Source organism: Sinocyclocheilus rhinocerous, unplaced genomic scaffold (assembly GCF_001515625.1).
Source record: "Sinocyclocheilus rhinocerous isolate Xijiao unplaced genomic scaffold, SAMN03320098_v1.1 scaffold1213, whole genome shotgun sequence".
Lineage (NCBI taxonomy): Eukaryota > Metazoa > Chordata > Actinopteri > Cypriniformes > Cyprinidae > Sinocyclocheilus > Sinocyclocheilus rhinocerous.
Genome location: NW_015625600.1, coordinates 202,245 through 216,068, shown reverse-complemented (window position 1 = coordinate 216,068; position 13,824 = coordinate 202,245). Strand labels below are relative to the sequence as shown.

The 13,824-nt window shown below is 39.5% G+C and overlaps 1 protein-coding gene across 2 annotated transcripts in view; it reads right to left on the bottom strand.

The window, feature by feature from the left end:
- Window positions 1–13,824, bottom strand: part of LOC107758303 (abl interactor 1-like) — a 69,547-nt gene that overhangs the window by 10,114 nt on the left and 45,609 nt on the right. The window contains exons 5-8 of one of the 2 annotated variants that reach the window (XM_016576027.1): window positions 12,649–12,663; window positions 11,272–11,375; window positions 10,950–11,090; window positions 2,784–2,887 (exon numbers count right to left, since the gene is read on the bottom strand). In XM_016576027.1, the coding sequence (XP_016431513.1) occupies window positions 2,784–2,887; window positions 10,950–11,090; window positions 11,272–11,375; window positions 12,649–12,663 (364 nt within the window). The remainder of the gene's footprint in view (window positions 1–2,783; window positions 2,888–10,949; window positions 11,091–11,271; window positions 11,376–12,648; window positions 12,664–13,824) is intronic. The other variant, XM_016576021.1, reaches the window with a different exon arrangement.

Below are 13,824 nucleotides of genomic sequence, written 5' to 3'. Positions count from 1 at the left end.
CCGGGGGGAGCTGCCAATGAGGGTGTGACTGCGGGTCAGAATCGGCATATAAGAGAAAACACTTCTTAAGGACGATTCATTCATTAATATTGCACAGAAATTTAAGCTGAGTTCCAAAACCCAGTGAGTCTACATTGGCAGCTTCTAAGGCTGCATCCTAACCATTCTGTAACCTGTAGATGACTGATTGGAAACTTTCTACATGGGAAGCAATAAGTGAAGTACAAGGGAGACGCGACTGACAATTGACTAAAATAAGTTGCGTCCCAAATAACACGCTATACACTTATTCTATGCACTATGCACTCCACCATCTAGCGTATGAATTATATAAGATTATTTTGTCATCCATCATCAGAGTATGATAGACCCCCAGATCGTGTTGTTAGCTTAGCAACATGCTAACATCAAACTCTACAGGTGTCTCAATTTGTGTACTTATGCACTATTCTATGCCATCTTTTTGTATATAATGTAGTATAATAGTGTGAGTGTGTATATTGTGTAATAGTGTGTGAACACACTATTTTCAAGGTAAATAAAAGCTTAAAAAAAAATCGAGCATTACTGATGTATTTTATTGTTGTAGAATAAAAAGTGAAAACATCCTGAGCCTGTGTTGTTAACCACAGACCTTATTTCAGGCAATAAACCAAAAACCCATTCTTGAAAAAATGCTAACTTGTTTTCAGTACTAATTCTAATAGCTTGACTTCAGCCTGTTGCTTAGCTAACAACTCTATTGCTGCGACCCAGTTTGCAAAATACTCATCCTAAATAGTATTCATAATTAGAATTAGTGTGTCCCAAATCATTCTATGTTGAAATTAGCATGACAAAGGTACCCAGATAGACTACTATTTATCTTGGAAATTCGAAGTGCAGATCCATGCACACTCTAACGACTAATACTGCCCACAACCCACTGCACTTTGGATGAGGATTTGGTTCAGAACTAAAAACAAACAAACAAATACTCAAAACTACAAACATGGTAGATGCACAGCCTTGACATTTAATGGGATAGTTCACCCAAAAATGAAAATTCTGTCATTAATTACACACCCTCATGTCGTTCTAAACATGTAATACCTTCGATCATCTTTGGAACACAAATTAAGATATTTTTGATGAAATCCAAAAACTTTCTGACCCTGCATAGACAGCAACAGAACGGACACATTCAAAGCCAAGAAAGGTAGTAAGGACATCGTTAAATAGTCCATGTGACATCAGTGGTTCAACCGTAATGTTATGAAGCTACAAGAATACTTTTTTGCACAAAGAAAACAAAAATAACGACTTTATTCAACAATTGATGTCACATGAACTATTTTAACAATGTCCTTAATACGTTTCTGGGCCTTGAACATGGTAGTTGCGTTGCTGTCTATGCAGGGTCAGAAAGCTCTTGGATTTCATCATAAATATCTTAATTTGTGTTCCAAAGATGAACGAAGGTCTTAGCGGTTTGGAACAACATGAGGGTGAGTAATTAATGACATAATTTTTATTTTTGTGTGAACTATCCCTTTAAGTAGACACATTTAGATAAAGGGGTTCAAGAGATTAATAATCAATATCTAACCTTACAAAAACATCTTTCATCTGGAACAACACTGTGACCTTTTATAAAGATATGTTTAACCATTAACTCTTAATTGCATTATTATTCAAAAACAACTCTTGTCTACCATCTTGGGTGAAATGTTGAGCTTGCAATCCAATTATCTTCACCACAAAAGGTACAACTGATGCTGCCTAAAGCAAACAGAACTAGCAAAGAACTTCACTTTTTGCATTTTAATTTTTATGAAAATATTTGCATATTGGAATGCTCAGGTAAGATGTAAAATCAGAAGGGCCTTCTCTGTGTGCACTCTTGACTTCACCACTTCTTGTGCACTAAGATGAATAGCCAATCAGAGTGATCTCTCTCACCGACTGCCCGATGCCAATTCAACATGCTCAATTGGCCAAAAATCCATAAACGGGGTCCAACAAACTGCAAAAACTGAGCTGGCTGGCTGACTGTCGGCTTGGTGTGTCAAGGCCTTAATGAGAGCTAAAATGAGATATCTGAGCACAAACATTTGGAATAGTCTTTGCAGTGGAAGTGTTTTGAAGATGCCTTAAAATGTTGCCTAGGTAGGTAGCTCACTAGGTTTTGGATGCCAAAACGGTCCTTCATCAAAGCCTGGAAAAAAAAAAAATCTAGAGAAAATGGTTTCGTTTTAATATATGAACACACAAACAGAAATAATAGGGGTACAAGGACAGAGACACTGCATTCAAAGGTCCAGTCAACATTAAATAACATTAATCCAGGAAAAGGAAATCAGTGGTGCTGATGCAGTGTTGCTATGGCGACTGTAAGGATTCAGGAGGGATGGAGGGTGGGGGGTTCTGTTCCTCTTGGCTCCAGCAGGTATCTCAGAGAAGAACAGGACAGTGACCTCTTTTCTTATTAAACTTCATTCTTTTTTTTTTTGTTCTCTGCAGGCAGACCACCCTTTTAGAGTTTCCCCACTTCCTCTCTATTTCTACCTGTCCTTGTGCAGTGTAGTGGCCTACTTTAACAAACCTTTAGCTGGAAAAATCAGGCCATGAAAGCTGTAGGCATACAGTGAACAGTTAATCCTGCTCCATTTCTAACTCTGGAGAACAGGATATACTGCACATGTGGAGAGTTTGTCTAATTCTCAAGTTAGCCCTAACCTGTAGGATACTGTGCTTCAGATAGTGTGCTTTTGCAGCAGTTGTATATGTGGGCTGCAGCTCACCTGGAACTGAGTTGGGAATGGAGGGAGTCGGCATGGCGATGGGAATGCCAATGCTGCTGCTGCCGCCACTGTTCTCTCGACTGCCGCTGCCCCCACTGCTGCCACTACAGAGAAAGAGAGAAAGTTATTAGCATACTATAGTACGTATCATACTATTTATGACTTATGCAGTATGCATACTCTGTGCAGTATGTAGATTTTCCACACATGGAAAACTCGGCTGACTTACTATGTTTACCAAAACAGAGAATGCTGTATCCCACATTGAAATTTGACTTCCAATGCGACAGCAATATTGAGAGTGATCTTTTTCTCAGCTAATTTGATAGGACTGCCAGAAGATACCACATTAATACACACACACACAAAGAATGCAAAATATCCAACTCAGAGCAGATGCAGTTCATGCAAAGCAGCATTTATTGTGAACAGAGCTGCTATGAGACACTGAAAACACTGGATCATGAGCTGTCAGTGTGTAAACGAACACAGCGCTGTGCTTCACTCTGAAACATGCTAAATATATTTATTTTATTAAATCACAGCCTGTGTTTTGATAATTGCTCTAAGCCATAACGCAATGTTGGTTTTACTTTGATTAACTCTGCAGTGCTACACATGTCCAATATTGCTTGATGCCACAATGAGATCATGATAAAGCATACTACTGTTTGAAACATTTATCATTACATTATACATACTGTTTAACACACCATTTTAAGAAAAAAACAGCAAGCAGTACATAGTATTTAGTGAAGTAGTCAGTAAGTAGAAAGCTATTATTCCGTTCTGAATATCACAGGCTTATATGGTAAAGTGACCTAGATATTCACTTGTCTTTGAGACACATGGTACTACTATATCCATATATGGTTATGCATACGTTCAACACAGATCAATTCATGGATTATTCAACACTGTGGCGCTATGAGCATCATTGCATCAGTGTTACACCCCCACATAGGCACAGCTTTAGAAATCAGCCCTGATCCTCTGTGTCTGCTGTGTGTCCATGCAGCTCCACAGTTCCACAGAAACCAGAGCAGCAGGGAGTCCCATGCTGCACTGCAACGGATCTCATTTTTGTACCACTGAGTCTTTTTCACTTCATTGTCTGAACTGAATCTGTGTCTGAATCGAGTGAATGATCTGATTTTAATTAGAGATGAGCAAAATTACATGTACTACTACTTTTCAAAACTAGCTGGTCTGTGGGTTGTCTGAAAGACTGATAAACCTTTTTTTTTTTTGAAAAACATGCATGTAAATAGCAGAACTCATGAGACTATGGGCCAAATTTACTAACAGCTTGCGCTAGCGCAAACCGTCTTTTGGCATTAACATAGTACTGTCAGGATTTACTAAAGACGCGCAGTGAAGAATTAGTGCTGAAAAGGCGTGGAGATAATTACAACTTTCAGATGTGGTTTTAAAATCTGATATGTACATGATATCTGGTCATCTGACCTACTCATATCTCATTCTTCTTTTCCATTTTATGTTATTTTATTTTTTTTATTAATTTTTTTCAGTTTTACACTTTAAAAATATTTAATGCAATTAATGCAGGGGCGGAGCTAGGGTCGGCCACCCCATTTACAACTGCTGCTTGTCTCTTTTTTTCTTGACAAGAATTGTGTTTATTTAGACACAGAACGTCTTTATGACCACATCAAATGGGAGACTTTTCAGACACACACTCCAACTTCACCTCAGCGCCAGGTGCTAGTCAAACGAGCGCGGAAAAGGTACAGCTGATGAGGGAGCTTCAGTAGAACAACAGTGAACTGTGGTCAGATGAGATGTTGTCAGGCCATATGTCAGTAAAAAAGAATTTTCCTATCAGCCTTTACCCTAGGCTCGTAGCATATGCTCTTGAATTGCACGCACAAATGCAGTGGCGCACGCTGTATTATATTAAAGCACTGTATCATATTAAAACGCAAATGAAACTACGAGCAATAGCCAAGTCATGAAGTTACCAAAAAGGCAATTAACGCTGCCTTAAAGGGGTCATATGATGCACTTTCAAGTTTTCCTTTCTCTTTGGAGTGTTACAAGCTGTTTGTGAATAGATAAGATCCCTAAAGTTGCAAAGACTAAAGTCTCAAACCCAAAGAGATATAAAAGTTAAGACTCGTCCACGCCCTCCTAACGCTTGAGGTATTCGGCCAATCACAACGCTCTGGATAGCTGGCCAATCAGAGCACACCTCGCTTTTCAGAACGATTAGCTTTGTAAAAATCGACGCGTTTCAGAAAGGCGGGGCATAGAGGAGAAACAATAATGTACAGTATGTGGAAAATGTTTTTTTTTACCTTAAACCGCATAAACACATTTCATTACACCAAATACACAAAATAATGTTCTTTTTAGCAACATCATATGACCCCTTTAAAACTGCACATGCATGCAAGTATTTGATATGAGTCACATTTAAGAACATGTCTCTGAAATGCAGTGGTTTTCAAAACTGTCCTGGATGTCTCCCTCATGTAACACCCGATTCAACTCGTCAGTTCATTAGTAGACACTTTAAGACCTGAAGTGGGTCAGAAAAGGTAAAGAGAGTTGTGAGAAAATACGATGCTGCGTCATGTTCAGCAGCGCCGCTCTTAAAGCAGCCAAAATAACCTAAAACCAGCTGCTGTGTTAATCAAAGAACAAAAGAAAAAAAGAGGAAATCAATAACTTTTGCAGCTTTAAGGATTCATCTTTATTTAATTTATAATTTAGTGTTTGATAACTTTATTCAATTTCTGTATATTTCCTACTTGCTGAAGGGCACAGGAAAATATGACATTTATTATAATGGGTTTGTGTAATGATTGTTTAAAATTCACTTAAATTAGAAGTTATTTTTAAAAGTCTAATAAATGTTAAAATTGATAGCTCTCAATTATACTGTAATGTTGAATGGCAATAGTCAATGGTTAAATATTGAGATAAGATCACTAGGTTCCTTTGTAAATTTAAACTTAGAGACACAAAATTGATTAACTGACATTGTCATAATCCATAATGCATCGGGCACCCAAAGAGCGCAAGTTGGTTCAGACGAAGGCAGCATAAAAAGAGCTGAATAAGCAGCAGTGAACGCTTTTGGAGAGCAGATAATGGCTCAGGTGGAGAAATGGAATCATAATTCATCTTAATTACACATATACACATATACAAATCGCTGACGCTGCTAGAACTGATGTGGCTGATAAAGACTGTTGGCTACATGTCAGTACTCAAGAAAAGCTTTTATAAGATGCATTAAAGATGAACCAACAAAACTATATATTAGAAGTTAAAACAATGAATCTCTGTTTGTCACAGGATTGTCACAACAATATATAACGTGCACGACAAAAGAGTAGGATCGATAATTCCTTTTAATAAATCCACAGGGAAAGGGAACAACAATAATCCAACAGCAAATAATCCACAAAAGACAATACCAGACAAAGGAACAGAGGGGAACAACAGGGCTTAAATACTAGGAACAACACAATCAGGGAGAAACAGAACAGGCGTGGAGCTAATTATCTACCAAGTAAACAAACTAGTGGAGGGAAAACTAGAACAAAAGAAACATAACTAAATACACACGTGACATTACTCCCCCCTCCCGGAAGACATGTCCTCACGCCATGGAACAATCCTACTGAGGAGGGAGTGTGGGGGTTCAGGAAGAGGACGAGGGGCAGGCAAAAGGGAGAATACAGAGCTCAAACGCCCAGGGTGGAGTAGACGTTGGGAGGAGCCAGGAAGAAGAGGAGCCAGGTGGCGATCCAGAGGCCAGCCAGGACGGTGGCGTCACTGGAGGGAGGAGCCATGAAGGAGTTAGGGCTGGCAACACCAGGGGGCTGACTGACGGAGACGGAGCTGGTGGAAGAGGAGCTCAGGATGGAGGCGGAGAGCCACAGAGCCAGGGTGATGCCGAGGATCCGGAGGGCCAAGGAGGAGCTGATGGCTCAGACGACCAAGGTGAAGGAGGGGATCCGGAAGACTGCAGTGATGCCAGAGCGACAGAGGACAACGATTGAGCCAAAGGGAAGGAGGAGCCAGAGGGATGAAGGGAAGGCAAAGCTGGAGGAGTGGAATCCCGTGGCGGAGGAAGGTCAACGACTGACCAAGGAGAAGCCGGAGGGACGAGGGAGACCAGCGGAGCCAGTAGGATGACGGGCCATGGTGGAGACAAGGGAGCCAGGAGCCAAGGCGGAGCCAATGGTTCGGAGGGCAAAGTTGGAGTCCGGGTCTCGGAGGCTGGAAGCGGAGACAGGGGATCCTCAGACCCCGAGGTAGCTGGCAACTGGAGATCCCGAAACTCATCTGACTCATCGGTTATGGCGTGCTGAGGGTGAGCTGAGATATCTTCAGGGGCCAGTAGAGAAAAGGCCGATGGACTGGTTGGCAGAGACAGAGGAGGAGGGAATGGGAGGCTGAGCGGGACCCTCCTCGAGGCTGGAGATGAGGAGTTGTCCGACGAAGGAGAGCTGGGCGTAACCAGCGAAGATTTAGGAGACGAAGGAGAGCTGGGCGGAACCAGCAGAGATTCAGGAGATGAAGGAGAGCTGGGCGGGACCAGTGGAGATTCAGGACCAGCAGAGATTCAGGAGACGAAGGAGAGCTGGGTGGGACCAGTGGAGATTCAGGACCAGCAGAGATTCAGGAGACGAAGGAGAGCTGGGTGGGACCAGTGGAGATTCAGGACCAGCAGAGATTCAGGAGACGAAGGAGAGCTGGGTGGGACCAGTGGAGATTCAGGACCAGCAGAGATTCAGGAGACGAAGGAAAGCTGGGTGAGACCAGCAGGGACGGGAGAATCCTCCTCATTTAAACAGTCTAATATTTCAGCTCACCCTCAGCGTTTCGTCAAGCTTGGGCTCTGGGGCGATGTTCGGCTCTGTCGCATCCATTAGCGCAGGCAGGTTGATCGTGGCGGGTGCAGGCTCTCTGTCTGCGGTGGGCTCTGGTGTACTATCCACGTAGCGGAGTGAAGGCTGGTTGGGCTCTGGGTCAGGAGTGGGGCTGGTGAAGTCCTCCTCGGCGGGGCAGACAGTGAATAGTGATCTGCTATTCACCAGAACCCACTCCACTTCTTTGGACCGTTCGCTGACATGCTTGCCTTACACTGCTCGCTCAGGCTGGTATAGTAAAAGACGCAAAGTGAGTGGTCAGGAAAGTGAGTAAGGCACGCCAGATCTAAAAAGTCTCTGGTGTGGTCCTCCAGCAAACGGTCCTGCTGCTCCAGGCAAAGGAGCTGGACGTCTGGCAGATCCATCTGGGAGGGAGAGGAACGAAACAAAAAAGAAAAATGCCGCAATAAACTACTCGTCTAGAGGGTCTGGTATTCTGTCACAGGATTGTCACAACAATATATAACGTGCACGACGAAAGAGTAGGATGGAGAATTCCTTTTAATAAATCCACAGGGAAAGGGAACAACAATAATCCAACAGCAAATAATCCACAAAAGACAATAGCAGACAAAGGAACAGAGGAGAACACAGGGCTTAAATAGTAGGTAGAACGCAAACAGGGAGATTTTTAGCAGGCATTACTCCAGTCTTTAGTGTCACATGATCATTCAGATATCATTCTAATATGCTGATTTGGTGCTCAAGAAACATTTCCTATTATTATCAATGTTGAATGCATTGATAAAAATTTATATTTAATATTTTTATGAAAATCTTAACATTTCCAAACAATTTTCAGGATTCTTTGATGAATAGAAAGTTCAAAGTCACATGTTTTTCCATTCAACTGTGCAACTTTTACATTGCGTTTCTTCATAAACACACACTAAACTCAAGTTCAACTTTACAAAAAAAATACTAATCTTGAGATCTTGCATTTTTCCTCCCCATTCCATAGCACAAAAAAGCCTCCATTCATTCTAAATGTATGGGAAAGTGCGACCAGTACAATTCTACCAAATTTCAACTTTGTGTTTCATAAAGGACGGTTTAGAATTACATTCTCTTTTTCCCTTTAAAGGGCACCTATTATGCAAAATCCACATGGTGTTTGGACATATATGTGTTATCAGTGTGTGAACACAAACACCCTACAATGATAAAAATCCACCAACTTCTTAATTTTTAATCCCCATTAAACTAAACCAGTCTCATTAGGCATGCCGTTTTGATTCTCTTAGCATTGTGATGTCACAATATTTAGGCCCCGCCCACGGCCACTGACTGACAGTCCTGCATTACAATAGTTTCCACCCTCAGCGAGTTGTGTTTGGTTGTACACTGTCCTCCATTTTCTCCGCGCTCGAGCAGCTGTAACAGCAACAATGTCTCCTAAACAATCCCGGTGTTCTGTGTTTGGATGTAAGACTGAGCATAAAAGTCTTCATGTGCTCCCAACATCTGAGCCACTGAGGACACAGTGGGTTACTTTTATTTTTGAAGGTAATGCGCCTCAAAATGTTCCAAAATGCGTTCATGTCTGCGCAAATCATTTCACCACAGACTGCTCTGTGAATGAGGGGCAATACATTTGCCACATGAGCACCTATACGAGAAGTATTATATTTGAATATTTGAATATGACGCGACAGTATCCCTCACATAAATGTCATGTCGTCATAGTGCTTAGCTAATGTTTTAACCGTATTTGTGAGCATGTGTCGTTTCGTTGAAGCGCATAGCGAATGTTATCAAAGTATTTGTGTGTATGTGTGTCACTCATTCGTCTTTGCAAATGGGCTGCGAAAACTCTACAAGTACATGTATCAAATAACCATTCAGAGACGTCCTGGTTCATTCTCATAGGTGTTTCTTCTGCCGGAGTATCTCCTTCATCTTTGTCTGACTCCGGTTCAAACATGTACGGCTGAACACCAGTTCTCTCGCTCTCATTCATGTTGCTTCTACCGGCTGTTTATTGCTGTAGGTATGCAAAGCAGAGATGTATATGCCACGCCCTCTTCTGAAGAAGGGGCGGGAATGTGCAGCTCATTTGCATTTAAAGTGATGCACACCAAAACAGCTCTTTTTTAGACACGCCCCAAAATTGTCATTTTCAACATTTTAAAATAAATGATCTGTGGGGTATTTTGAGCTGAAACTTCACAGACACATTCTGGGGACACCCAAGACCAATATTACATATTGTAAAAAGGGACATAATAGGTGCCAATTAAGACTAGCAATTTGATGGATTCAGCAGGCCACTCTCACAAGAGCTCTGGCGTGTGGTGCCAGTATTTTAACAAATGAAAAGTTGTGTATTATTTATGGCATCACAGTCAGCATTAACTAATGAGGCCAATTCATTCAGTCATTCTGCGCATGCACTGCTGCAGTCCTGATTGTGTTTAATAAACACTGCGAGGGCTGAATGAGGGGTTATTCCCTCTGGTCTGGAGCGCGGTTGAGGTGTGGGTTGGTGTGATGACATTATTTACAGATGTTACATGTGTGGGTGGGAAAAGTACAGACTGCACACTTGGAACAATCAGAAACCCCTAGATCAGGTCTGTCATTTAGATGTTAACACAATGAAGTACATGAGCCAAATTGTTCAATCCCCCCCAGAGGAAGTCAAATATGCTGTGACATTCAGAAACTAAATGAAACTGTGGAGGCTGATGGAAAAGTGTGGGAGAGAAGAAGTGGAAAAAGACCAAATTAAGAGAGAAAATTAGATATCTGATTCATTAGTAAAGCCCTTGCACATACAGTATAATATACACAATATTTTATCTATGTGGACACAATGGCAATTAATGCATACAAAATACCTCAAAATAAACTTATTTTATTACTATTAATATTACTAATAATTAAATAATAATAATAACAATAATAACAACAATAATAATAACTATATCATATTAATAAAAATGTACTACAACATTAAATAAATAAATAAATGTCTTATAATAATAATACTACTAATAATAATAATCCTACACAGTATTAACTAAAATGTACTTAACTATTTGAAATAAACAAACAAACAAACAAACTCTTATTTTAATATAATAATAATAATAATAATAATAATAATAAACAATATTAATTCAAATTTTACTAAAGCCATACGAATAAATAAATAAAATTATTAAACTCTAATTTTACTATCAATAATACTAATAAAATATAAAAAAATAAAGACAGACAGACAGATAGATAGATACAATAGATGGATAGATGTTACCTGTGGGTTCTCGGTCGCTGGTTGAGAGACGCAGTGCGTCCTGGACTGTGTTGGCTGCCCAAGCGAGCTGGACTTGTCATGTAATCATTGGGCACTGTTGGAGGTTTCACCGGCTCAAGTGTTTTATAAGGATTGTTACGCCTGTACATCCATTTAAAACAAACAGGCAAAAATGTTATAAACAATACTTAAAATAATATATGATTTGTGGCTTTGCTACTGAAAACTGCTGTCTGTGTCAAACTATTGTCTGATTTATCATACTGGTCAGAAATGTTTTTATTCTTCTCACATTGAAGTAAATGATGAAATCACGTCTTACCCAAGAGTGCCTCGTCCTGCCAAGGGTGGGCTGGGAGGTTTCTGTGTTGGGGGATTGGTCCTGGAGAGAGTTCCTCCTCTGACTGACTGATTGTTGCCTTGTTGCTGATCAGACAAGCAAAACATCCGTTTAAGCATTTGAACAGAGCCAGACCATTTTACATAAATAAGCCAGACCAGATTACATAAATAAGTCTAAAGAAATGGAGATGAGAAGAGGGCTTTACCAGACAAAACAATACATTTTAACCAAAGGTTCAGTTTGCTACTGCAATGAATGGGCCTCATTCATGAAACTTTTCTAGATGTATGAAAAATTTCCAAGTAAAACGGACCTTCTCACAAAAGTCTTGTAACTGTTTTATAGTTAAACGTGTACATGCTGATGAATTCCATAATATTCATGAATAGGATGCACATCAAGCCTATTATTGTTTAACTGACTAAAACAAAATGAAAAAAAAAAAAACTAGAAAATGAAATAAAAACTAAAATTTAAAAAAAGGTAACTCATTAATTGTGTTGCATATCTATTATTATTGTAAACAGTGTTTATTAAAATGCAGTGTCATCATTTTGCAAAAAGTTGTACATTTTTTGACAATACAAACACTTTCATGAATCTGAAAATTTACATAAGAATGGATTTACAAATAATTTACATCATAATAATAATAATTCTGCTAATGTTTCATGAATAAGGACCATTGAATTCAAAATGACAAACACAACTAGAGGTCGATCTGTAGTGAGTTTTTCATTGGTCAATGCCAATATTTTGAATATCTACTGGCCAAAAATTGAAATAATTAAATATTGTAATGATAGCAAAAAGCATTAAATTCATTGCAATTAAATAAGTAATATTACATAATATTTGCTCAATTAAAAAAAAGGCCAGAAAAAATTATCATCAAATAACACTTATTAATAGATATTGAAACAAACACAATGGGACACTAACTAACGGTCTTCGACAATCTCAAAACGCTCAGATTAACCTCGCCGATATCAGTCTATCACTTCATCATATATACAAAAACCAGACATTAACTCTAAAAATAAAGTGCAAACAAAACAACAGAACTGATGACTAAAGCTAAATTTGTCTGGCAAGCCAAAATTCAATTACATAGGCAACTGCATGTGTTCAGCTGCCTATGTTCTTGATTTAGTGTTAAAATGTGTAATCTTTTAATAATACAGCTATTACAGATCACTTTGCAATGGGATTGATCTACAACTACTGCACATGATGAGGTTATGAGGGAGGGATGAATGCAGGAATATGAATATGTATCAGTATCACAAGGGAAGACTGAATCAGTCGATCAGTAATAGACTAAAGCAGGAGGGGTCATGGGACAAGTACACTTACCTTGGCTTTAAGCCACTAGCGTGGGCAGAGGAAAAAAGAGAAAGTGATTTATAGAACAAGAGAGAAAGACAAAAAGAGGGAGAGAAAGAGAGAGAGGCATGTCAAAAACCGGCATGTCTCAGTTCAGAGCTCTTGAAGCAGGACAAAAGCACTTCAAATCTCTAAACCTACATTTCACTACATTTGGGCCTGACCTGCAGTTCGTTTGTGTATTCAGTGTGATTATTAGGAAACTAAAATTAGTTTAGAAATATTGGTCCCATTGGATTTACCACAGAAACTTTTAGTGCACACACAAGCATTTGCCTTTGTCTGCTGCATAAAGGATACATGGCAAGAAATATACAATCTACTCTATGAAGACAACTTAGTCCACAAACTGCAGAGACAAAAGTCTCTTATCATAACAATGGCTGCGTGTGCAGTGACTGTTCTGCACCACATGCAAAGTGTGGCATTATTAATGCACTGCTCCGTATGAGTAATGAGGGCAAAAGTAACCGGGACAATGCTCATAACTTAAGTAGGCAGAAAACAAACTATATAGTGTAAACCAGAGAGTTAACAATAGAGTATTTCCGCTATAAAGCACTTGAGGGCAGGCTACACTATGACTATAAAAGCTGATGTTAAGCACGTTACAGCATACTTGCCACAAATATATAAACCAAATAAATCATGTGCTTTAAAATAAATAAACCAAATTATAATTAAGAAACCAAATAAAGACACCAAACAATAAACAAATACAGAAACCAAGTAATAAACAAACACAAACAAATAAACTTAATTAAGACAGACTGATAAATTGATAGATAGATTGTTACTTAGTTAATAATATATTAGGGTTGGGTACCGAAACCCGATGCCAATATGCCCTATGTAATCGGTATGTACTAGAACCGAATCAGAACTTAGATTTCGGTGCCACTTAAATGCCTGAGCGATCGATTGAAATATTTGTCCTGGTTCTCCGAAATGGACGCAAGAAGGATGGGCGTCGCTAGGCCATTTTTAGCGGGGCTATAGCGATTAGCTCCATAAACTGTACACAAATTCGTGATCGCCTCAGAGTCAGTCCTCTTTAAAGGAGACATATTATGCCCCTTTTTACAATATTTAATATACCGTATTGGCCCGAATATAAGACAACCCTGATTATAAGACGACCCCCCT